Here is a 24,640-nt window from a genome sequence, read left to right on the forward strand (position 1 = left end):
TCCCCGCTTGTCGTGAGGATTTTGTCATGTTTGTTGCTCAACCTAATACAGTCCTAAAACTGGAGAGACAACCCTAACCCTGTCAAAATGTGGTGCGGTTGACGTGTCACATTGTGCATGATTTCAGCCTTCTGGCATACGGACGTTTCTCCAACCTCCCGTGACACACAGAGTCCAAGCACGGAGCACAGCACCATCAACAGCATCAGTTTTCTTCTATGCCCACTCATCATCACTACCATGCAGTGCCAAAGTCTGTTATTGGTATGCTGGTCATGAGATAGCATGGCACCAAGTCCATTTTATACCCAGAAGAGACAACTACCGCTGTTTGTCCCTAATGCTGCAGGTCAGGGTGTGATTATTCAGCAGAAGACGGACATTAACATTTTAAAAGAAAGAGTTAAAATTACTTACACCTTACTAAAACAAATTTGCTATTCTTGAGTACAAGATCAAGAGGTTATGATATAATGCTTTACGATATGGTATATCGAAAGGTTAAAATTCACTGCAACAATAATTATACATTGATCAAACATAAAATTAAGACTGCCTTCCTAATGTTGTGTATGTCTCACTTGTCCCTTCAAAATAGTTCTCATCAGAGAACATGGGTCTTCTGAGGGTCTCATGTGGTGCTTGGTAACACACTGTTGTCAAATCTCCCCTCAGATGTTTTAATGTTTGTTGCTGATCTGTGTTTATAATGGGTGAATGATAGAAAACATATTTATCTGGATTTGGCCTCTGTGCTTAATTATAACTTTAATTTATGATACTTGTGGCACTGAGTTTACTTTTATGCCAATACTAAGAGTATTTCTACACTGCGCTATATTGATTTTCTTAAAGTACATCCACCACTGAGAATAATACATAATTCAAAAATATGTGCCTTTATCAAACTTTGATTAGCTTTGCATAAAGCCTGGATCCCCGTGGCGTATTATCGCTCTAATGCAGAGCAGAGGAAAACACAAAGAAATCAAACTGTACGGAACAGACACAGCCAGAAAACAACAGACAGACCAAACCCTTAAAGGGTCGTCCAGTTTTCCGTTTAAAATAAAAAGAATTACTAAAATAATACACAGAATTAGGAAGAACTTACAAATTTGAAGTCTGCGAGCTAAACTCGATCCCTCTTACTGGCCTGTGTCTTTATACCACAGCCTACAGACGTAGTAATGAGCTGCCAGAACATCCAGTCTGTTCTGACTTGCAGCAGAAATAAAAAAAAAAATGTCAGGCTTGGAAACAAATATAACACCTTTTAGTCGGCAGAGCGGCTGCTGCATGCAACTGTGTTTTCCTGCCCTGCAGTTTGTTACTAGTTGCAGGTATTAAATATAATTGTTCTATGTCCTCCAGAGGAAGGTGCAACGCAATCCTAAAGATCTGTGTTCAGGATTAGCATCCTTCCTGCCACACTCATCCTCGTCACCTCCTGAGGAAAAATTCCAGTCTTCCGTCTCTCTCGTCTAAACGATAGACTGGAACAATAACGCAACACAGCAAATAAGAGGTAAAAGTAGGCCACACTGCCTCAGACACCCACATACTGTACATAAGCGCACGAATGCAAATCCATGCACACAGGTTTGTGTGTGGATCAAAGGAAACTGTGGAGCTAAAAACCCCGTCTAATCACGCTCACAATCCACCGTTCAGCTTACACAGAAACACACAGAAACACACAGAAACAGGCAGAAACAGGCAGAAAACAGGCAGACACAAACAGCGTCACACCTTTTTCTGCAGCGTTACCCTATAGTCACAGGGGACTGCAACAGAAAACATCGCCCAGAAGAGAAGGTGGCACTCCTGGTCGGCGTTCAACCTCCTATGCCTCCGCCATCAATTAATCAGCAGAAGTATTTTTAAAGCGAGTTGTGCTAGAACTTGATGGACTGTTTAAAAATGCATTGAGCTCCAGAGCAGCAGCAGTTGCAGCAGAGCAGGCTTAGGGTGGCAGCAAAAAAAAAAAAAAAAAAACAGCACAAGCAACAAAGGCTAAGGGCGCTGGAAATGAGGCACGCAGAAAGGCGAGACAGACAGAGAACATGCAGAGGAGGTAATGGAATGATTGACGTGAGGACGGGGGACGGGAAAGGTGCAAAGAAATTCACTCAAAGACTGACAAACAACGGCGCAAAGGGAGGAGGAGACCTCGAGGGCATCCAAGTGTGTGTGAGCACCAGCGTATGGCTGGATATATTTGGAGAGCTATTTGTGGCACTGGAGACATCCCTGGGGTAAAATGGGAAGAGGATGGATGGATGGATGGATGGATGGATGGATGGATGGTCAAACATAATGTGTTCAAGGCGACAACACCTGCAGCCTTTCATCTGCCGCAACAAAACCAATATCAGGAATCTGAAGCTCTTTCTTCTCATCAGATTTCGTGTTTTTTCTCCCTGCATAACAATGGCTGCCATCCAGCCACCGAGCCTCACGTCTCACGAGAGACATGGCTCACTGTTGGCTGTCTGTGTAAGTATTTGAAGAGCGCATATTCCCCGGCTGCACCAGATCTCTCCGTTAACTGGCGCACAGGTTCGCTCCATCTGTTTCCCTTCTGAAGACGGGCTTCTGACGTGGCACTCCAGGTGCATTGTGGGCTGTGGGCACGAGCGTTAACACACGCATATACGCCGCGCACTGGTGCACACCCACGTGGACCCTGTCAAACGTGCAGACAGACAACACAAAGGCTGGCGTGACAATACACAGTCATGCTGTACCTTTAAGCCAGCTGACTAACCACCCGTTATTGTCTGTAATGTAGCTGGAGAAGCAGGCAGGTTCACCACCTTATTGACATTGTAATGTACTAAATGAACCGAAGGAAGAATCCTGACTTGATCCCCACCATCTGTGTCAGAGTGTTTGTGACCTGCAATGAACATTTACAGGACCGTCGACACAGCTCTGCTTTTTGATTTGTTCCAAACCTACTGCAACGCTATGACTGCGTTGCTCCACAGTGGCTCTTCAGATCAAGGAGGCTGCAAACGTTGTAACGATCTTATTTTACGTTATCTGATTATTTTCAATCAGTAAATATGATTGAAAATTCCTTCCAATTGGACCAGTCTGTGATGAGTCAAGTGGTTACACGAGACATTTTTATTCTGACGGAGCCATGATTAGTGGAATACTGGAGTGCAGCAATCGATGGACTGCTTTATTAAAACAATGCTGTGCTGTAAAGAGATACACCAGAGGCTGCTCTGTCCATGCTGCATATTTGCCCCCAGGATTCACCAGTGACACAGTCAGCTCTTAGAAATAAGGACTCCAGTGTGAAGAGAGCAAAACGTGGATGTGGTGAGTGTTTTGTGGGTGCTACGTAAGATCGAAAATGGAGACTTACTGGGAAGTAGAGCAGCAACGCCCCAAACAAGATGGCTTCCAGCAGAATGAGACCAGATGTACGGATGCTCTGGTAATATGGAAAGAGAAAATTAACCAATCAATGACGGTGACAGGAAATCTGAAGGAGAACAATATCTGTCTGTTGTTATCAGATGTAACAGGTATACTGCACGTGATGACATGCTAAGCCTGACGGGCATCTGTGATGCTGCTGTATGTGTTTTAGTGCTCATTCTGCATTTGTTCCCTTTAATACATGGACTTTCTCTGTTTTATGTGTTTGATCCTTTGGGGCCACCGTACTCCACTCCACAGATTCCATCTTTCTGAAGGTTTTATAAGGAGTGGTTGCTCTGACTTGCATGGAATTGCAGGCAAATGATACATCACTGCCTTTATCAAAGGAAAAAGAAAACCACAAAGAGGAGCGCAATATACAATATATGGCTTTCTTTTCTTTTCTTTTCTTTTTTTCTGTCTCATATGTAAATCCGAAAGCCTCCAGCGATATTTCTTGTGAATTAAAGAACTGCGGGTGGATTCTAGGGCAATAACACACATGTCTATAAAAAGCTCACCAGGAAAGATTTAACCTGACTCTGCCTGAGGGCTGGGTGTAATTACCTGGTGTTGTTCTAAATCTGTGAGGATTCGAACGGAGGGCTCTGTAAACGTACGACGCATGTTAATGTGTAATGAGACAATAAAAACAATTAAGAGGTATAAAAAAAAAAAGTCTTTACTTTGGCTCGGATGCAGCATCATGGTGTATATTTGACTTTTTGAATCGAGGGAATTGCAGCGAATAAATATTCAATAGATCACAGAGTCAAAGCATGTGAATATTTGCCAGGCAGAATTACAATGTGAGCATTGAATATCTAGACCTTCTTCATCTGGACTAATAAAGAAGTCGTTCTCCTTGTGGTGGCTCCTGCCTTCCTCACCTTGTTTCTCCTTAAGTGGTATACCACCACCATGCTGGCCAGGTCCAGCACCATGCACAGACCCTGGAAGGAGGCGGCAGCGAGACGCAGAGCGCCGTCCTCCTGCACCAGGCAGGGTGTGTCGTCCCGGCAGTAAGGGCAGCCCTCGCGGCACGGCAGGCACTTGCTGGATATATCGGAGGCCTCGTCTCTGTGAGGACCCAGCTCCTTACCTGAGGATGAGACGGCAAGATATATAAATGTTCACGATTACTTCTAGCACGACTTTCGTATCTGTTTTCAGAACATATGTCTTATTTAATCTCGTGTTTTCTCACATTATCCCTGCAATCAATTTGCATTTAGCTGTCACGCCGGCTTCCTATTAAATGCTCAGTTAATCAGTTTGATGGAGAAGAAATCATCAGTCCAATAAATCAAAAAAGCCTCACAGAGATAATTGCAAGAATACAGCCTTTAATTAAGCCTCCGAGGGAATAATGAAGGAGAGGGCGACATGATGGTGTGACACAGCTCTTTTTCACTCTCTGGTCTGAAAATCTGTTGTTAAACCGGCACACGACACATTTGGATGTGGTTTAATTTTCTCTCTAAATTTTTCATATTCAGGATGGCCACTTCCTTTGACCCCTAAATTTAATGAACTGTATAATGAACTGTGTAAAAACACAACAGACGACGCCAAAAAATATCATTCTTAATTCCACGCGATGCTGTAATAGGATTGGGAGTCAATCTAGTTTAAATCCTCAGTTTCCTCCACACGAACTTTATGAAGATGCTCTAGAAAATAACGTTTGGTAATTCTTCTGTAAATCCCAGTGCTCACTCTGTTGGAGCAGCACGGCGCTTCAGTGGAGCATGATTGGCCTGAAAGGAGTGGGATAATAGTTAAATGAGTTAAGCATGGATCGACGGGTTAGTTTATAGACAAATCAATGAGTCAATCCAGCAATCATGCAGTCACTGGTGTGAGAAATCACAGAAAGTGGAGTTATTTATCCAGTGAGCTGCACTGAGTTTAAGGGTTTAGAAAATAAGCCGGTGGCGACTGTAACAACAAAACCACTGTCTGACTCCTCAGAAATATCCAGGCTGGGGCCTTCTAAGGGGAGTTTGCAGGTGGTTTCCTCCCACAGTCCAATGACATGCTTGTTAGGTTAATTGGTGATTTCTAAATTGGCCGTAGGTGTGAATGGTTGTGTGTTTCTCTGTGTTAGAACTGTAATAGACTGGCAAAATCTCCAGGGTGTACCCAGCCTCTCGCCCAACGACAGCTGGGACACTACAGCCCCTGGTCAACCTCTCTAGAGAGTAAGCGGTTAGAGATAATGACACCGTGTCTGAGGCATCGACTGTGAGGCTTGATTTTATTAAAAAGGACGATAACAGGAGTTTCCATGTCACAGCAACACGGCACATCATCCAAAAAACGTAAGCCAACTTTTATGATTTAGCAGTCAGAACGTATCCAAAATGTGGAAATGTACACACTAGCTGACTGTGAGTTTTAATCAGTTTAGTATAAAATAATTAGGTTCAATTGGTGATGAAATAATGCTAATAGACAGAGAGCGCTGTGTCCAATTGATTGATTTAAAAACATCACGCAGACCAACACGTACGTCCAAGACTCACTTAGTGTAATGTAGTGTAGTAATAACTTAGTCCAGATTTTCTTTGGCTGATGGCAGACCTATGTACATAATTTCACTGCCAAAAAATATGTTATATATGGTCCATTCTAAACGAACAACTCCAATAACATTAGTTACCTTATGGAAATATTTTTTTTGACATATTTTGAGAAAAGTCTGAAAAACACCATGACTCATTCTTCCTGCTCTTTTGAGGCACCTCCACCCCGAACTTCAATCGCTCAGTTTCAAATCATGTCACTTCAGTTTGATGTTGAGCCACCTGTGGTGCGGTTCAACTGAATTTTATATCACTTCAATAACAATCCAAACGGTCTTGAAACCTTTTCAGATCTCCAAGTCCAAAACCCTCAGAGTAACTCATGGGCCCTGGTGGAGATGGTGGCAAGAAATAATTCCCTTTAACCAGAAGAAACCTAGAACAGAAGACAGCTTATATAAGGTGACCCATCAACCCATCAGTCAGCCTTCATCACACAAATAATCTAATGAAAAGATACTGAGGATGATATGTGAGTAGGTTCATTCGTTGACCACTTCTCTGATTGTAAGAGATGTTTAATTTCAAACAGAAGAATGATCCAAACACCGGACATGGCAGGTAGAGAACAGGAAAAATGAGCGTCAATAAAAAGCTGATAAAAACAACAAAAGGCCCCAAGATGACAAGAAACTTAAAAAGGCAACACTATAGGGAGCAAAACCCAGGCAGAAAACAAAGACCCAAAAAACTAAAAGTACAAACCAGGAACACTGGCAAGGAACACAAGGGAGGACTTACAGAGACAAGCTACAAACACAGAGGGAGAGCACACAGACTAAATCCACAAAGGAAGCCAGGGGTAACCGGACACAGGTGAAAGCAGGAAAGTGATACTTTCAAGGGAAAACAGGCACTAAACAACACAAACTAGGTCAAATGTCAGAAAATCTATAACTAGAACCCAATACCCCGACACTGACTGAGTTCTAACTCATTTATAGCAGACTGTGTGAGTCCAAGGACAAGTGGGAGGGGGGGCTGGAATCACAGGAATAAAAAGAAGTAGAATAAGTACATACTACGTTATCAGTCCTAATCTAAAAAGTGTATTTTTATTAGCTCTAATGGTCTGTTTGATGTGACATTTATGATGAATTTATGGTCGATCACAATGAAATTAATAAAGGATAGAGGATATGAACTTTTCAACTCGCTTCAACGCAGCTCATGTGGGGCCACATGTTCCCAGTGATACCACACATTTCTGTGTGGGGTCAGCTGTCACACACACACTTCCAGCTCATTAAACTAATGGCCGTGATCCTCAGGAGACTTTATAATAGAAGAGAGTGTACTTCAGTAACCAGTGATTACAGCTCTTTAAAGTTGTGCTGCTTTGTTCTTTTTATTTTTTTTTCTGCACACCATCCTCAGTGCTTAAAGCTGAACCTCACTCTTTCTTTAGATTTGCTTGATGTGTTTTCCATTTTTTTCTCAAACATGACATATGCTGTTTTGGCCTGTTGCTTGGTAACAATACAAGATCCAGTCTGTTTTTTGGGTGGGCTGAACCTGGAATATAACAAAGGTTCCACAAGGGGAAATCAAGGCTGCAACAAACTATACTCAATATGAGCCGCTGTGACTCTTAATGAGGTGGTCTGCATGGAGTCTGTAAGATGAGTCTCTTCACAGACTGAGCCTTTTGACTACTGGCCTCATCACACAGCATTATAATAAAGCTCAGGCTCAGCATATAAGCCCCCCTGGGACGCTGCATTGTTGGAGTCGGGGATGAGAACCACCGCAGTTGCCTGATTATCCTGCTCATCAGGGCCAAGCTTCCTGCCCGAGGACACTGCAGCGCTTTCAGTCAAGGTGTCAGAACACAGACATTCAAATCCAAGGCACGATCAGGGGGCTAAAGTTTGAGGATATACTTGAAAGCCGCAAAGGTGAAAAGGAGAACATCAGTGGAGAAAAGTTCTAAAGCTGAGCTCTGTGACTGTGTAGCCTTTTAATGCTTTGGATTTCTTCACATATTGAAGAGATATGTGTGAGACTGAAAACAGTATTAAGAATGTAATGAGTCTGGATGGCGGGATGCTTGCTCCTACATAAGCAAAACACTAGACACTTCTGGCATAGACAGAGCTAATTATTTTCAGATTATGTGGTGGAGTGTGGTACCCTCCATGGGGATTTCATTATGGGTTGTGTTTAAATTGATGCAGACAAACAAATAGCTGGATAGTCCAATCAGAGCCAATTTATTGTAAACTATTTCAAATCAGTGGTGCTGTATGTATGACCACAACACCTTTCTTTCCATCTCTGAATAAAGTCTGCCTGTAACCTTTAACATGCCTGGCTAACTAGCTTACTGTCAACAGTAGTGAGTCATTCCCAGTAGCTAGAGGCACATTTTCAGCTAACTTCAGTATTAATTGGGGTTGCATTTTACTTTCTTTAATTTCTCATTGCATGAGCAGCTCTGGCCTGCTCTTTATTTGGTTTGAGGAGGTTTAACTTGCATTCGAGCACACAATGGAGTGTGTTGAATAAGCGGAGCTCATTTTTAATTCAGATCAGTGTATCATTGATATGATAGGTTAGCATACATATACATAGGGGTGGGCATCAATAAGATTTTATTGAGACCTGATTCCATTATCGATTCTGCTTATCGGTACGACTTTTTATCGATTCCCTTATCAATTCCTCCTGCCAATTTTTTGGTTTAGAAAAAGTAGGCGTTCGTGGTTTCATAGAAACAACACCAATTTAATTACGTTTCTGAACAAGAGATGTGAGCGTGTGTAAGAAAACAAATAGGAAAATGGTCATTGGGTCCTCACTAGCACTGCTCTGCTGTGACTTGGCGGTAGCTGCCCTCTTTGACCGGAGAACACATGGCTCTTTCGGTATTTAATGCCGTCGTCCACAAACACTTCAGCCTGTTGGTCGTGTTGCCGTCCTTGCTTTAAAATTACGGTGCTGCATAAGTTGCACAATGCGCTGTTACAGTCCCTTCTGGTGAAGTGAAGCCACACCTCGGACCATTTTAACCTCTCTGACATCACGTGCTGGTTATTACTGTCACCGGACTTGAATGATGTGCTTCGAGTAAAGATTCTTCTTCTTCTGTTTTATGGTGGTTGGCAAACAACTTTTAGGTGCATTACCGCCACCATCTGGACGTAAAGATTCATCACGAAAAGAATCGATAAGGGGAGTCTGAAGGCTGATGATATCGATGAACTGGACCAGTTGCACTCGTTCTTTAAAATAACTGGTTATCGATGCCCATATACAAACAAAACTTGGACACAATTGCACTATTGCAAAGGGCCAAATAAAGCATAGAACCATAGAATTCCTTGCTAATATACCCAACTTTGCAATTCATGACAACTCTACAGAGTTGTAGGTTTTATTACAGCCCGTTTAAATTATATCAAAGCTTAAAGTTATGTATAATTAAGAGAGACTGTGAACACTCACTGGTCATAAACTGTCTGCTCAGGTGTCAGCCACCCACCTCAGCTGAACTCCACCACTTTGACTATTTATGAATCAGCCGGGAGGTAGGAGGAATCAGGCACACGCACTGCCAAGATGGAGATGGCTGCAGACACTAAACTGGGCTGTAAAACTGCTCTTCAAAATCCTGTGGGTGACTGAGCATAAATTGCGTTTGTGCGAGCTTATGCAGACAATACAGCTGCTTCATGTTGACAATACAGCTGCTTCATGTTGACATCGTGTGAGACCTAGACATAATACAGTTTATTGTAAACACAGAACAACATTATGTTACTTAGGTCCCTCTACGATCAGCAGCACTATATGTGCAAAAATGCTCAGGAAAAGTTAGCAACAGTGTTAATTTGTCAAACTACAGCATTATTATGTTGCTTAGAAATTAGAAATTTTCTTTACTTATGTGAGAAATCGAATGTGCTGTTTCAGGGAGATCAGTGTGAGAACAGAAAAACAGCGGCAGCAATAACTATAGTGGGGAGCTTGCAAATCGTTGTTAATTTATTCCAGCGCCACGTGCGCCCTGTCTTCACTGGTGGCGTCGAGTCCAACAGGTCTGTGATTCAAAAGCCACTTGTGGCTTCCACTGGTGCTCAGAATAGAAACGTCATAGACATTCCCACAATGAGAACAGTCACAATCCTTTGACGGCAATAGATGTTTCATAACCTCACAAGCCCCGGGATACCCATTCAGAGCTGTAACAAGGATTTCAAATGAAATGTGTGTGGCTGTCAGCTGGAGAAAAAAAAAAGCGTTTGTTTTCCCTCTTTTTTCATAAATCCCAAAAGCTCGCTTTTGAAAGATTCAAAGTTTTCATCTGACAGCTCCTGCATTTTCATATTACAGAGGGATTTGTAACCTACTTTTAAAGCCATTGAGCGCCACTCGGCTCGGGTGGTAAAATCCTCTCCTGCACTGGCACTTGTACTTGTCCAACACAAATCCGTGGCCAACGATGGGGGTGCACTGGAAGAAAAAGGACAGAGAAAGACGGACAGGTGAAGACCAACAAAACCGTCAACAAGAACTTTACAGGAGGCAGTCGCGTGAGGGCGTAGAAGTGAGAAGCTCGGGGTGTAATGATGAGAATTTAAAACAAAAAGACGGAGGAGGAGGATGATGGTCACTCAGCCAGCTGAGATCTGTTTGTGCTTCTTGAATCCAAACGCGAGTGGGAGTAAAATGATGTATCTGGTATTTTGGATGTCAGCAGCAGAATGAAGTACACACACAGCAACAACAAAATCTGTCAGAAATAAAAACAGATAATAGCCTTTCTCAACACCGTTTAATCTTTAGAAGGACTGCTTTAAGTTAGCTGAACAAAAACGGCCCTTTATCATGGTAATGCAAAGTAGTATTATACTGAAATCATTCCAACACAATACATTGAATTCTTGACATTTCTCACATTCATTGGTTCCATATCATAAATTGGTATCATTAACTGTATAACACGCAAGTGAGGGGTTAAAAACTGAATGGATATTAAGTCAAACAGCTGCAAGACAATAACTTGTGATTTTGTGATTGTCCTTGTTGTACACTGTATACAAAAAGTTTTTAGCTTTAGACTCCACAGTATCCACAGTTCACGCCAGCATTACTCTTCATAAGATGTGAACTATAAAGTGTTGGAGCTTCCAAATATTTATGTGTGAGGGAAAACATTGTTTAGACCTGGATGAGTCACGATGCCCAACAGCAGGATTAGTACCACGTAACTACAGAGTAGGCTGTAAAATGTTGCACAGACTACAATAAAAAATAAAAAATATATATAAAGACCCTGAAATGAAAATAAACAGGCTGCGGCTGTGAAGTTTGCAATCGAATAAAGTTGTTGCTGCTGTATGTGTTTTTCGCTGCCTCCTGGTGATGAGGCTCCGCTGCAGTGTTTGGTCTCAGTAAATGAACTTGTTTCAGCCATGTTATTGAGCCTCCTACATGCTCTGCTGCAGCGCCGAGCAGCAGACGCCCCAGTTATGAACATGCCCCGTGTCAAGGGAAATCACTGGGCTTTGCCAAGTAACAAGGAAACTAATTAATATCTAAATTAAGAATTAAAGATTGTTTGCTGAATTTAAGTGCGCCTGCATAATTCCAGCTTGAACTGATAACTGTGGGAGCTACTTGGGCTTGCAGACCATCTGGAGCTGAAGACTCACACACACAGCCAGTGACAACACACAGGTACGGTATGGCTACTGTACACCCGTGTGAACACACACACACACGCACACGCACACACACACACACACACACACACACACACACACACACACACACATAGCTAGACTAAATAAAGCTGCAATAAATTTCACATGATCGTTGATAAATAGTGCATTACATTGCGTGCTCAGTAAAAACAGTGTACGTCCTCTGGGACTGCTGCTGCTGCTGCTGCTGCGGAGAACAGCAAGAGTGTATTTCTTGACTCACTGACATGAATCACTGTCAGTCACTGATACAGTATTTTTATTATTGTAATACCATTCAACACTCAAGGAACATTTTAGATACTATGCTTACCTAGTTTCTTGCTGAGAGTTGTAGTTTGCAGTTAGCTTAGCTTTGCGTGCAAGCTGGCAGCAGGGGGAATGAGCTAGGCTAATTCTGTGACATTTAAAAAAAACAGCTAACACCTTAGTTTAGATTAATATTCTATATTAAGCTTCTTCAAAGGCATATTCTGCAACTCCAGACAGAGCTGGTCAACCCGGCCCTGCTTACAGTTTTTATGCTAAGCTAAGCTATGTGTGCTGCCTTCGAATAGACCTCCTAGAAAATGCAAAGACATAATGAAACTGGGGGACTCAACATTTTCTTCAAACCTATTATTAAATTGGCCACCTTAATAGGTACACGTTGGTCTACAGAGATGTCTTATTGCTTTGTGGCTTGGATTCAATGAGGTGTGAGGTGAGACATTTCTTTGAGCGTTTGCTACATTGACATGGAGGCATCACATACTGTAGCTGCTGCAGGTTTGTCAGCTGCACATCCATGACACAAATGTCCAATTCGCATCGATGCTCTTCTGGATTCAGGTCTAATGAGCGTGGAGATCCTCTGAGTACAATGAACCGATCATGTTGTGTTCAATAAATCAGATAGAGATGATTTTAGCATTGTAATATTGCACATTATCCTACTGGAAGCAGCTATCAGAAGATGGGTCCACTGTGTTGATAAAGAGATGGACATGGTCAACAACAACACTACGGCTTTTAAACAATACAGCTATCCAAATGCTGCTGCAGAAATCAAGACGCAGCATTAGGAAATGTTTTTTTCCTATTTTCAATCGCCTGATTTTGGTAAGCCTTTATAAAATTTCACCTCAGTTTCCTGTTCTTAGCTGACAGCAGTGACTCTCTGCGTGACCTTCTGATGTCGTAGCAATCTTCAAAGGTTTTGTGTGTTACATGCATACCTCGGTTGTAACAAGTATTGTCTTTCCATGAGCTCGGAGAACTGCTGCTCACAGGATTTTTTTTTTTTTTTTTGTAAATACTCAGGGCAGCATATCTGGCACCAACTACCACGTCGCTCATTGTGATGCTCAGTTTGAACTACAGCAGATAGTCTTGACCATATCTACATGCCTATTAAATATATATAAAAATGTCGAATCAATCAAAGATTTCGCGATCCCCCCTGTTGAAGACCTGCATAAACAGCTTTTGAACTCTGATCTTACAGTATATTTAAGCTTACTTACACTCTAAGGAACATGCAGTGAACCCAGTGCACATTTGAAGGAAGAACTGGCACACAGACCTTAATGATATGGATCTTTTCGGCTCTGCATGAAAGCAGATAAATATAGCCATATTCGCACAAATATTTCATTAAATATGGAATATTTTCACACATTGATTAGAATGTGTCGACAGACAAACTCACTGCTGTGCTGCAACAGAAACAGGACCAACTCATATTCACGCAGAAAAGGTTCATGCCTCATCAGATTTGCCAAATCTCCACGTCTACCTGGGGCGTGATGCGATGCGTAAAAATAGTAAGCTATTTGGAAATTGCTGCAATTTCACACAGAGCCACGCTTTGCTGTAATGCTTGCTTCTGCTTAAAGGGCATGTCAATATAGTGTGCAAGAGACAAGAGTGGTATTTCAAGGTGCTTTAACAACATGCCATTTTGGAAAATATTTATTTTCTCCTTTTTTTTTTTTTTTAAGTAGAAGAGCTCAGCATGCCAAAGCCTCCCGCTGAACTTGTGCTCAGATCACTTGTTTTTCAAAGCTGACAAACAGCCTCCAGATCTCCAAACTTGGAAGCAGCAGGCAGGAGGGAAGGGCTGCCGAGGGTGAGTCTGAACTGAGGAGCAAATGGTTGACGGGATAAACACTCAAACCATTGCTCCTGTGTTTAACCAGTAAAGACAAGAAGGCCTGGGGAGATATGCTGCTTCCACATTTTCACTTTTTGGAAAAATCTGTGTGACTGATGGATGTTTGCTGCTTGGAAATGTGAACTGCGTCAGATAGGGGATACTTGAATTTATTTTGGGTTCACTGGTGAAATACTGACAAAACAGGATAGGAAATAAAAGTGTCACGTAAGCGCAACGTATATATCGTCTGTGGCGTTTTGTTCTTGAGTATTTTTGCCTCCTTATTTTCATTGATGTGTACTCCGCCTGGCCGCAGTTGAGCTAAATGGTGACACCTGTATGCAAATAATGCTCATAAAGATTAATAAATGCATAACAAATGTGTAAAAGATTCGACAAAACGCCACAAATAACTCTGTCACTCTCAGAAATGAAGGCATGCTGCAGGGAGTTGGTGGTGCCGTTGCCTGGGCCAAACATTTGGGTATTTTGGGCTTGGAGTCAAATTTTTGAGTTTTTAGCAAAAAAACAAAAAAAAAAACAACCTGCAAAATAAAAACTGCAGTCAATCCAATAAATGCCACCATCGTGTGGGCCAGTGATTCATCTTTCATGGTGTGGGGTTTTTAATTTCAAATGTTTCCGTCATTAAGCGCTGCTGCTTTTGAATGACTAAATGCCTTCAGCAGTATTACTCTGGGATGTTTTCTCCAACCATGCCCTTTGCAGGCAAGAACCCTCTTTTGTTGCATCACAATTTGCATACACATCGTGAATGGAAACCCAGCAAGTGTTAAACAACAAACTGAACCACAGCGGGCTGCGGTTAATCTAATGGCGTGTGTGTGTGTGGAAGAGGAAGGGGCACCAATAAAAGAATTAAATTTTTTCCTTGATACCTCCAAAACCAAATTAATCAGGGTCTCAACCAGGATGTTTCTATCGAAGACGAAGACTCCCCGAGGGTTCCTGGAAACAGGGGGAGTCCAAGTCGGATGGATGGATGGATGGATACATAAATGACTCACATAAGAATTTGTTATAAATGTACTATCCACTTAGGAGAGGAAGGAAGTAGAGGCTCATTAAGATATGGCATGCCCAGGGACAATGAGGGGGGTAAGGATGAAATATGATGATTATTTTAGGGCTTTATTGTGCTCCGCGCATCCAGACAGTTGCATTTATTAATCCTGTGTGTGCTACCACAGCAGAAGCAGTTTTGGGTCCCCAGGTGCACAGCGGGTACGGGTGTGAAACCAACACCTGCACGTGTTTGGCCTTGCGTTTTGTAAATGCGATTCCAATACACATGCAACACACTTGAAAAAAAAATAAAAAATGACCACACTACCTACAGCCTGTGACCACACATCCATCTGAACCAGGTGCCATGAGTACAATACAGAAAACAAGCATGCCACAGGAGAGACTGACATGTTCCATCAAAATTAGATTAATGGCAGAGCTGCACAGTGCTCCATATGTCCTCCACTGAGAGTGCTGCTTTTACCGTAAAATTACATACACCGAGACAGCAACAGACACACAAACACAGACACTCAAGTGCAGGGAGTTTAACAGTGCCAAGGCCAGCCTCGTTTTTCCTCGGCCGCTATGAAAAGGCTATGAAACGGTCGTTTGACGCGTCTCGGTTTGATGGATCGCCTTCATCAGGCTGCAGGCTCCGAGTGCCAAAGTATTTTATAATTGCCTCTTACTTTGGATGCAGTTGGGGGGCTTTTAATCCCCGCTTTTTATACTGGAACACTTGGTCGGCAGTGTTCAAGGTTGCACTGCCAATCACAGAAAGTGGAGTGGAAGAGTCTGATACATTATGAAGGGTCTATTGTAGAGAGTATGTTCTACCTACGGCCTGGTCTTTGGAGTCTGAAATTCTCTGACAAATGCGTCGAGATATTTTTTGTGTTTTCTTTACCCAAAATTAATCACTTGTATGTGACAATATTTGTCAAACTAACCAAAACAACAACCTGTTCATTAACGTGCCCATGTCATTCAAGCTCATTTTGCAGATTTAGCCAAAAAGGCAGTTACCAATGAAGACGATGTCCCCATTCGATATGTCTTTATGGGTGGCTTCTTCAGTTGAGTATTTCAATGACCACAGCAGCACCGAACCTATTTGAATCACTGAATAAATCAGCGATGTGGGAGGTGATTCAAATGTCTGGAAAAAGCTGAGAATTGCACTGCACCTACATTTGCATCAGAATATAAATAGAGCCAGTCACCTAGATGAAAAGACATGTCTGATCTGACTCCAAACGACTGTGCGCATAATGAAATACACGCTACATATTAGACCTAGCTGCTGGGAGATTTTAGGGGGTGTTTTTCCTCAAATAAGTCTGGGAAATGAATATATAAACAACACAAATACTGTAATATTACGGTTACTGTCAAGTTGTAGCCTGGAGAGGAACGCCAAGTGTAAGACGTATTCCATACTCAAACAAGTGACTGACGGAAAACTGAAAATGAATTAACAACGTCAACAAAGGCTCTTCATGTCGGGACTGCAGCATGTGGTACCTGTTTCAGTTGTCTCACTTTGCAAAAAAATAAATAAAAATAAACAAAAAGCTGCGAACACGACACCAAGACGGGAGTTGGCAAGAGAGAAGAAGAGGCAGAGAGAGTAAGAGAGACAGAGAGGGAGCACTCAGCGTCCTCCGAGATCTATAAATACACTAAAAGCATTAAACCCTAAAAGCATTACAATCGCTCTGTCCCCTGGGTGGAGAAGCTGCCTGCTGTTGTTTCACAAGACTACCAACCACTGAAACACTGGAGGAGAGGAGATCTTGGACTCAAGCCTGTCTGGAATGTCTCCATCAATCTCAGAGGGGGGGAAAACTGAGATAAATAGCCAGTTATTGATTGGTTGGTGGTTGGTGGTCACCAAACTGGCTGATTGGAGCGATGCCTTCCTTATAGAGCATTAGGAAGAGAAGTGTAAATTCAAACATTTTCGGCTGTGATTTATATTCAGGTTGGAAGTAAAATATTCAGAGTGTTGCCACTGATTGGTCGCGCAGCCTCAGGAAATGCACGTCTCACTCGGCGTTTTAACACTTATTCAATGAACCGTCATTTTTCCCACACAGACATCTGGGCGGGTGGTCTCCAGTTCCCCACGTGGACGCGACTAGTGGGGGGCGGGGGCCTCGCTCAATTAAGATCCAGCCGCTCCTGCACACTTGACAGGCTCTCGCGTTTCGCCGTGGCAGCCGCTGAGCTGCAGGCAGAAGATTAGAGAGTGGATGGTGTTTCTCTGTGGAAGACGGATCCTCCCTGACGACTGTCCCTCTCCACTGTCATCTCTCATCCTCTTCTCCATCCTATGTGCGTCCTCGTCCTTTTCGCCATCCTTCCTCACTTCGAGATATGCGTCATCAGTCGAAATAAAGATCAAAGAAATGTAATGAACTTGTTAGAATGTACAGTAGCGCAGTGCACAGCATGGGCTACCCTAACGCCTTGTTAAAACAATTAGAAATATTGTCAAAGCTGAGATGGTCTGCTAAAAAAAATAAAAGAGAATTTAAATATATGCCAAGGTACTGGGTTCAAACACACTCCAAAGCAAGCTGGCTGACCAACTTAGTTTTTTCACATTATTACTACTATAACACAAAGGAATATGTAAGTTTTACTTACACAGCATCATCAGCAAGATGAACAAAAGATCATTTCAGCTCAAAAATGTGCAAAATCCAAAGCAATAATGTGAAACGTCCATCTAGAGCAGGAGTCTTCACCATTTTTCAGACCAAGGACCCCCAAACTGAGGGAGAGGTTAAGTAGGGACCCCCTGCCTTCTCGGCAGAACTCGGCCTAGTGCTATTCCTAAATATACATTATTATTATTGTCATTTTGCATTCAATTTTAAGCTATTCAAATAATTCACAGGTTCAAATTGTATTTTTTTTTATTTTATCATTTTTGATTGTGGGGCAAAATTTAAAAAATGCATAATCAACCAAAAAATTTTGCGACCCCCCCCCCCACAGTACCTCCGTGGACCCCCAAGGGGTCGCGGACCCCCTGTTGAAGACCTATGATCTACAGTGATAACAAACACGGCTGACACATCATTCAATGCATGTTGGTGAAGTAAAAAATGTTGCATTTCCTGGCATTTCCTAGACAATGTCTTATTAATTGACTTCACACCCCACTGAGATTTCGGGCAAAAATAAAAAAATAAAACTTAAAACTTGGCAGGCCAAAAGTGACCTGGCGCAAAACTGTGACAGAAGATGCAGCCAGGATGAACCTAACCTGGGGGGAAGCGCCACGCTGCCAAGCATAAGGAGGAGTGCAAGCGGCTTATAATGGCACCCTCATCGGACAAAGAGGATTAAGTAAGAAAGTCCAAAAACCCTGCATCCTCTCCGTTACTTGTAACTCAACTTCAAAGCACCATTTCAGTGGACGCTTCCAAGCCTTTATCGTCCGATGTCATGTCCCCATTTTCCAGTCCACGCTTTCAAGTCTGAGTGGACATATCGGTGGTGACGTCATCATACATCATCATGCCCATAGTGGGTGAAATCTTTCAGACCTGGATGGAATTACCCCTTCAGCTTTCTTCTTTTTAATGTCACATGTAAAATGTATTTTGAACATGATTTATTCAAGGTGTCGATGCCACAACACCATCCTGTCATTTCTGACTTAATAAGTACACGCTGTTTCTTTTTGAAATCCATATATAAGCCGGGGGAATATGTCAGCCAGAGTGGGCTCTCATCACCATGACTCTTTCGCATGTACTGCATAGATGATAACAGTGTAAACATTTGCATGAGTGGGTGCATCTGGAAAGAAAATCCTCAGTCTTGCCATCGCTGAGGTGTGGGACCGTTCAAAATGGCAATATTGTTTGATGCTATGGTGCCATCCACAAGAGTGAATTCATGCTTTGCTATGTATAGTCCAAGCCATCCCGGGAAGAAAGGAATGTTTTTTAATACAGAGTTAAATGTAATGACGTACTAAAATGCATGAATATTATATATGTTGTTTGTTTTAAAAAAATGTAAATACTAAAGCTCTAATGGTAAAGAAAACCTAATGGTGTACAGGTGAGCTACAGAATGTCCTTAAACATTTCAGCCTTGCTTTTCCTGTATAGCTCCGTCCTCCCCTGAGGAGAGATGGTAAGCCTCTGGCAGAACAAAACAGAAAAAAAAAGAACTAAATAAAAAATAAACGAGAATGAAACAAGAAAAGACACAGAGTAATAGGTTAGTTTTCATCTCCTCTGCTCCCAAAGTGCCACATTCTTCCCTACAAGAGATAGTGTAGGTAAAACAGACCTGCTTTCCTGACAAAAACATTAAGACAAACCCTGAACTCGGCAGACTTTTTAGACCTGGATACTCGTCAGTGTTAACATTTGCATACGCTGCTGTGGGTTCGCACTCAGCTGTACTCCTTCCTTTACATATAGCATTTCTAGCGACTGTAAGACTTGCGAAGCTTAAATCCTCCCTCTATCTCCGCAATGTGCCAGGCTCGATAAGGACACCGAAATACTCACACTAAAGCAGAAACACATATTTACACTCGTGTTCCGTATTTCACCCCTCACTGATGGATTCTGTTGCAGCGGGGCAGAGAGGGCTCGCATGTGTCCAGGCGATTAATTCTTCTCCATCATTATAAACGGTGCTGCAGCCAGAAATAATGTCATTGCTCTTTCCAATAATAAAATGTAAAAAATGTAAATCCACAAATTAAGGCGTGTAGAGATTTTTTTTTTTTTTTTTTTTTTACATCTATAGCAGTAGAAGAAGAATGATTGAGGGTATTTCTCAGTTATAACTTGACCAGTTCACACTATAAGACATGAATAAAAAGGGAGGACAGCGTGTTGACAGAGAGAGGGAACATTTCTGCCTTCTTCAAGGAAATGGAGAGAGGGGTAAGGTGTTAGAAAAGACAAAATATGGGGGACAGAAGAGGGATGAGGTGAAATGATGATGGGAACATTTAAGGAGCCACGTGAACAGAGAGTGTGCGACGAAGAGAAAGCCAGAGTGAAGAGGTGGTGTAGCTGATTGAGAAGAGAAAGCCAGGAGAGACACAGAAGGGGTAACCCTCTTTGGCTGTCACAGCAGTTTACACTCATTAGCAGAGCTCTGCCTTTGAAGCCCTGCATCTCCAGCAGCACGTTTCGACAGGACGGGCATGGAAAACATGCGTACGGGCAGATATATGCATACGCGCACTGCACAAACAATGATAACTATTTCAAAAACGCACACAAAAGAGAAAGAAATTATACATAAACCTACTTAGAAGCATCCCGCCACAAATCACCCCCACTAATCGTCCTCAAGCCTTCCTCTAATTATATAAGCAGTGGCTCCTTATGTAAGATGCTTCCCTTACGACTGACTATCCATAATGCATGAAGTCTTGTATTCGGTTCATGGTGACACATCCTGCCGTCCTCCACATTCTTTCTGTATCTGGGCAGAGAAAGACCAAAAAGAAGCAGGAGACGGACCAAGCTCAACCTTGGACAGAAAACCTTAAACCACAACTCATAGATAAAACTTTAAATTGGAGTAGTGTAAGTATTACACACTGAAACTAACTTGGTTTTAATGGTGCATATTTTTGGTTATCCTCAGGTACCAGGAGGAGATAAGTGGAAACCAGTACTTTGTATTAGGAATAGATGTGCTGATTGGACGTGGCTTACAAGACAATAATCCTCAACTGGATCTCGTGAGCTTGTGGTGAGGAAACCATGGGAAGCCATGGACTCCAAAGTGGTAGCATCAGTCAAGAGAACATCAGTGCTATGTAACTATGCCATCTAGAAGTCACTGTGATATAAGGTACGGACTCATTAAACCAACATCAAAGAACTCCAACCAATGGAGGTCGACCTCATGTCGCCTGTGTCTCAGCCAAAAAATGGTACTTGAACACACCAAAGACTCCAGTCAATGACCTGCTGGCACATAGTGTATGCTCTGAGTCTCTGTAAAAGGAAATAACTGTACGGGGGAAACCAGAAGCACTACGATTAGCTAGGGGGGTTAAGAAGCTGGGAAGTCACAGTCCATGGCACACAGCGCACTTTTTAAAGTTTTATTATAGCAATGTTTCTTTTTCTTGTGCACTGCTTCTCTAAGCTGAACAACCAGAGTGATGTTTGTTACCAACTTATTCTGCCATCAATCCAAAAAAATGGCGACAGAGGCCCAAAAAGGTGTGGGACACAGGAAAAACTAGGGCCCCCAATGCTCAGCGACCTACAGAAAACACCTGACTGTTAGCTTGATGTGTCCCAACCAATGTTTACTCACGACACCTAGTAAAATTACAACTGAACTACTGTACATCAACTTACAATTCATGTCCAGCAGCAAATGTCCAAAGCACGTCTTAACAAGCTGTATTAGTAGCATTATCGTGGACAATTGACTTTAAAATGATGTAACTGCCAGCAGGGATTGCTTTGTACAGGCTTGTTAACGATTCTGTAGTTATTTTCTTGGGAGGTATATCTACCGTTGTAAACTCGCATCAACAATTCAACAGATGCAGCAGATCAGGGGTGTAAAACATACGACCCGGTGGCCAAAACCAGCCCGTCAGAAGGTCCAATCTGGCCCGTGGGATGAATTTGCAAAAATTACACTGAAGCTATCAGCTGAAAATATTTGATAAAATAAGATAAAGTGCACCTTGCTCTTATTAAGAAATTTACAAGTTAATTATTTACAAGTTAATAAGCTATTGTGTTACTGATCCAGCCCCCTTGAGATCAAATTGGGCAGAGTGTGTCCCCTGAACTAAAATTAGTTTGATTCCTGGTTCGACAGACTTTCTGTATGTTACATGTAAGCACCAAAAAACACGATGGTGAGTTAGCAAATGATGCTAACTGTTGAGCTGGTGGAGACCAAATGAAAAATAAAAGATCATTAAATTAAAAATCATTAAATAAATACTAATGTCCTATAGAGTGTCTGCTGGATGTGGAAATATGCAGTTGTTAGGTGGCACGTTAGCAGGCACAGCTTGTGTTTTCCCAAAGTGGCCGAAAAAAAACAAAAAACAAAAAAAACCTTGCTTCTCATTATCTCAACAAGCAACTTATAAATACAGGTGATTCAAAAGCAATCAAGGTTAATGTTTTATTATGGTGAGACATACAACTGGGTTACATTAATTGGCATAATGAAACCTCCCTAAACCCCTCCTTGTTTCACTAAATAGCCTGTTTAACAAAGAGGACACTGCTGTAAATGGGCCTTTGTCCAGTATGCTGGAGTAAAACTGCAATGCATTAAGATAAAAATGTGTTAAGCTCCAAAGTGACTGAACCATTACACCGTAGAGACAATGAGAAGAGAATTGTTAGTATTACTCTCTGAACACTGAGGAGAACGTATGATGCTCAATCACATTACCAGAGACTGTCTCATTATTATATTTCTCTGTGAGACAGAGCCCCGGGCTGTGTTTGTAGTGGATGGGGAAAGCAATGAGCCACATACTGACTTTCCACAGCCCATTTCCCAAAAAGTGTATTTAACGAGATTTAGAAATTAACAGTTTTTTAATGGGGACAGTGGGACAAAAGGTACTTTTTCCTACTTCGTGTGTATTGTTTATGAAATTCTATTTAGCCGTCAAATATTCTTTCCAAGAAGCTGTTTTTGAACTTTGAGTTGATGAGGAAAACTGGCGGAAAATCCCACAAGAGGAGTACTGGGCTCAAAATGACAAATGTCAGGGGTGAGAATAAAGAGACAAGACACTGAGCATTTTCACATTAGAAATTGAAAACATTTATGAAATGAAACACTCAGTGAACATACACCAATCAACCATAACATTAAAACCGCTGACAGGAGAATTAAATAACACTGAGTCACAACTGTTTTGGAGGCACAAGGGAGACCTACAGAATATTAGGAATCGGTCTATACTGTTTATCAGTCACATTCTTTGTCAAAAGAACCTGTATTTCCATGTTCTTTAGTAGCATCCAAGCCTTTCAGCCCGATGAAGATTAAATTTGTCATATATTTACTTTCCTCATTAAGATTCTACCAACTCTGGATCACTTCAGTTTCTAACTCTGATATTCTCACCCATCCAAAACCAGATTTACAGAAGCATATGTGTAAAGCATTAAGTCATCATCAGCAAATGTTACAGAATTGTACTAACAAGCTACACACTGTAACCAAGTAAGATTTTAAACCTGCTGATCTTGGATAAGGATCATTATCAAAGTCATGAGCTAAAATTTCTTCAAAATATTCTGGTAAGAGATTATAACTGTTTACACTTAGGACAATGATCTGATAAGATGTGCTCACTTCCATGCCACAAATTAGAAATATTTTTTATTGTTTGTATTGTTTTTCCGGCGTAAAGATTCTAAATTGTCTAGATCTGGGTAAATAAAAAAAAATAAAATAAATAAAAAAGGCAATCAGACCTGTGGAGTCATCTTATGTTTGCTTTTGTTTTCTTTCAAGCATTGAATCTGCTGGACTTATAACAGAAGAAGTTTTCTTGCAGCTTGATGGCCAGCCCTGAATTTACTCAATAGAAATACTGTAGATCAACAAGATTTGCCTTGCAGCAATTCTGGCTTTGTTTGAACTCCATGCAACAAAAAACTTGTCGTATCACCTGATGTTTTCCCCCGTGGACAAGGCAAGTGTGTTCAGAAAGAATGGATTCACTACAGCCACAGACAAACCATCAGATTAAATGTTGAACTCATCATCAAAGGTTTGCACCAGCTTTACAAATCTGATTGAACATTCCTTCCAATCTGGCGAGTCTTTTTCAGCTGAGATGGTTACATGAAACATTTTTGTTCTGACTGAGCTGTTACTGTTAAATGTGGCCGGTGTGAACATGCTAGCATGATGATTCTTCTGTATCTCTGCATCTACCCAGAAGATGGAATTTCTGCTGAACTTCTGTTGAATTGGCCTCTTTTTAGAATTCTGAGAAAACAACCATCCAGATACAGTGAACAGATGTAATATGTCTAAATAAATGCTGCCAGAAGACTCTGGTCCGGTTGTTGATTCCATTACTCTAAATAAATAATCCATGGAAGGACGAGGCCGAGGAAGTTTTGCAGAGTTTCACGGTCAATACTTTTCCCCTCTGGCAGAACATCTGGATGAATATATATAGTTTTAATTCTCTGAGTGCCTTAATTCCTGATCCCTAAGCTTCTTAATTTCAAACAGTGACAGATAAATAACAGTGCTGTTTCAAGCTGGCACTGAATCGTTGGGTACCGGTTTGCCAGATATGGTGGGTGAAGCAAATGAATCAGAGTGAAAAGAGTAATGTGGGACGCTCTGCAAGGATAATTTGACACTGTCCTCTCCCGATGTTCAAGTTTATTAACAGCGTTTTAAAGGCAAATTTAAAGACGTAAAAACGCACAAGGCTACAAATTGTATCCTGAACTGACTCGGAGGACTGTCTCCGCCCACTATTGTGATGATAACAGAAATACACCACACACGCCACTTGCACATGATCTAGCTACCACACCACAGACAGAATTCAGTTTACCAGACAGCAGCCATGAGAGAGATGGAATCGAAATGGAACAATGCAGAGGAAACACATCGAGACAAACATGGAGACCTGCTCTGTCTCCTCTGTAGCCCCCCTCCATGATATGCCAAGATGGGGGACGGGCATATAGACAAAGAGTACGGTCAAT

At 41.8% G+C, this 24,640-nt stretch overlaps 1 protein-coding gene across 1 annotated transcript in view; it reads right to left on the reverse strand.

The window, feature by feature from the left end:
* LOC125011389 (probable G-protein coupled receptor 158) overlaps positions 1–24,640 on the reverse strand; it is a 59,981-nt gene that overhangs the window by 24,405 nt on the left and 10,936 nt on the right. The window contains exons 3-5 of the mRNA XM_047590584.1: positions 10,382–10,484; positions 4,332–4,543; positions 3,383–3,451 (exon numbers count right to left, since the gene is read on the reverse strand). Of these exons, the coding sequence (XP_047446540.1) occupies positions 3,383–3,451; positions 4,332–4,543; positions 10,382–10,484 (384 nt within the window). The remainder of the gene's footprint in view (positions 1–3,382; positions 3,452–4,331; positions 4,544–10,381; positions 10,485–24,640) is intronic.

The sequence above is a fragment of the Mugil cephalus genome, chromosome 7 (assembly GCF_022458985.1).
Source record: "Mugil cephalus isolate CIBA_MC_2020 chromosome 7, CIBA_Mcephalus_1.1, whole genome shotgun sequence".
Taxonomy (NCBI): Eukaryota; Metazoa; Chordata; class Actinopteri; order Mugiliformes; family Mugilidae; genus Mugil; species Mugil cephalus.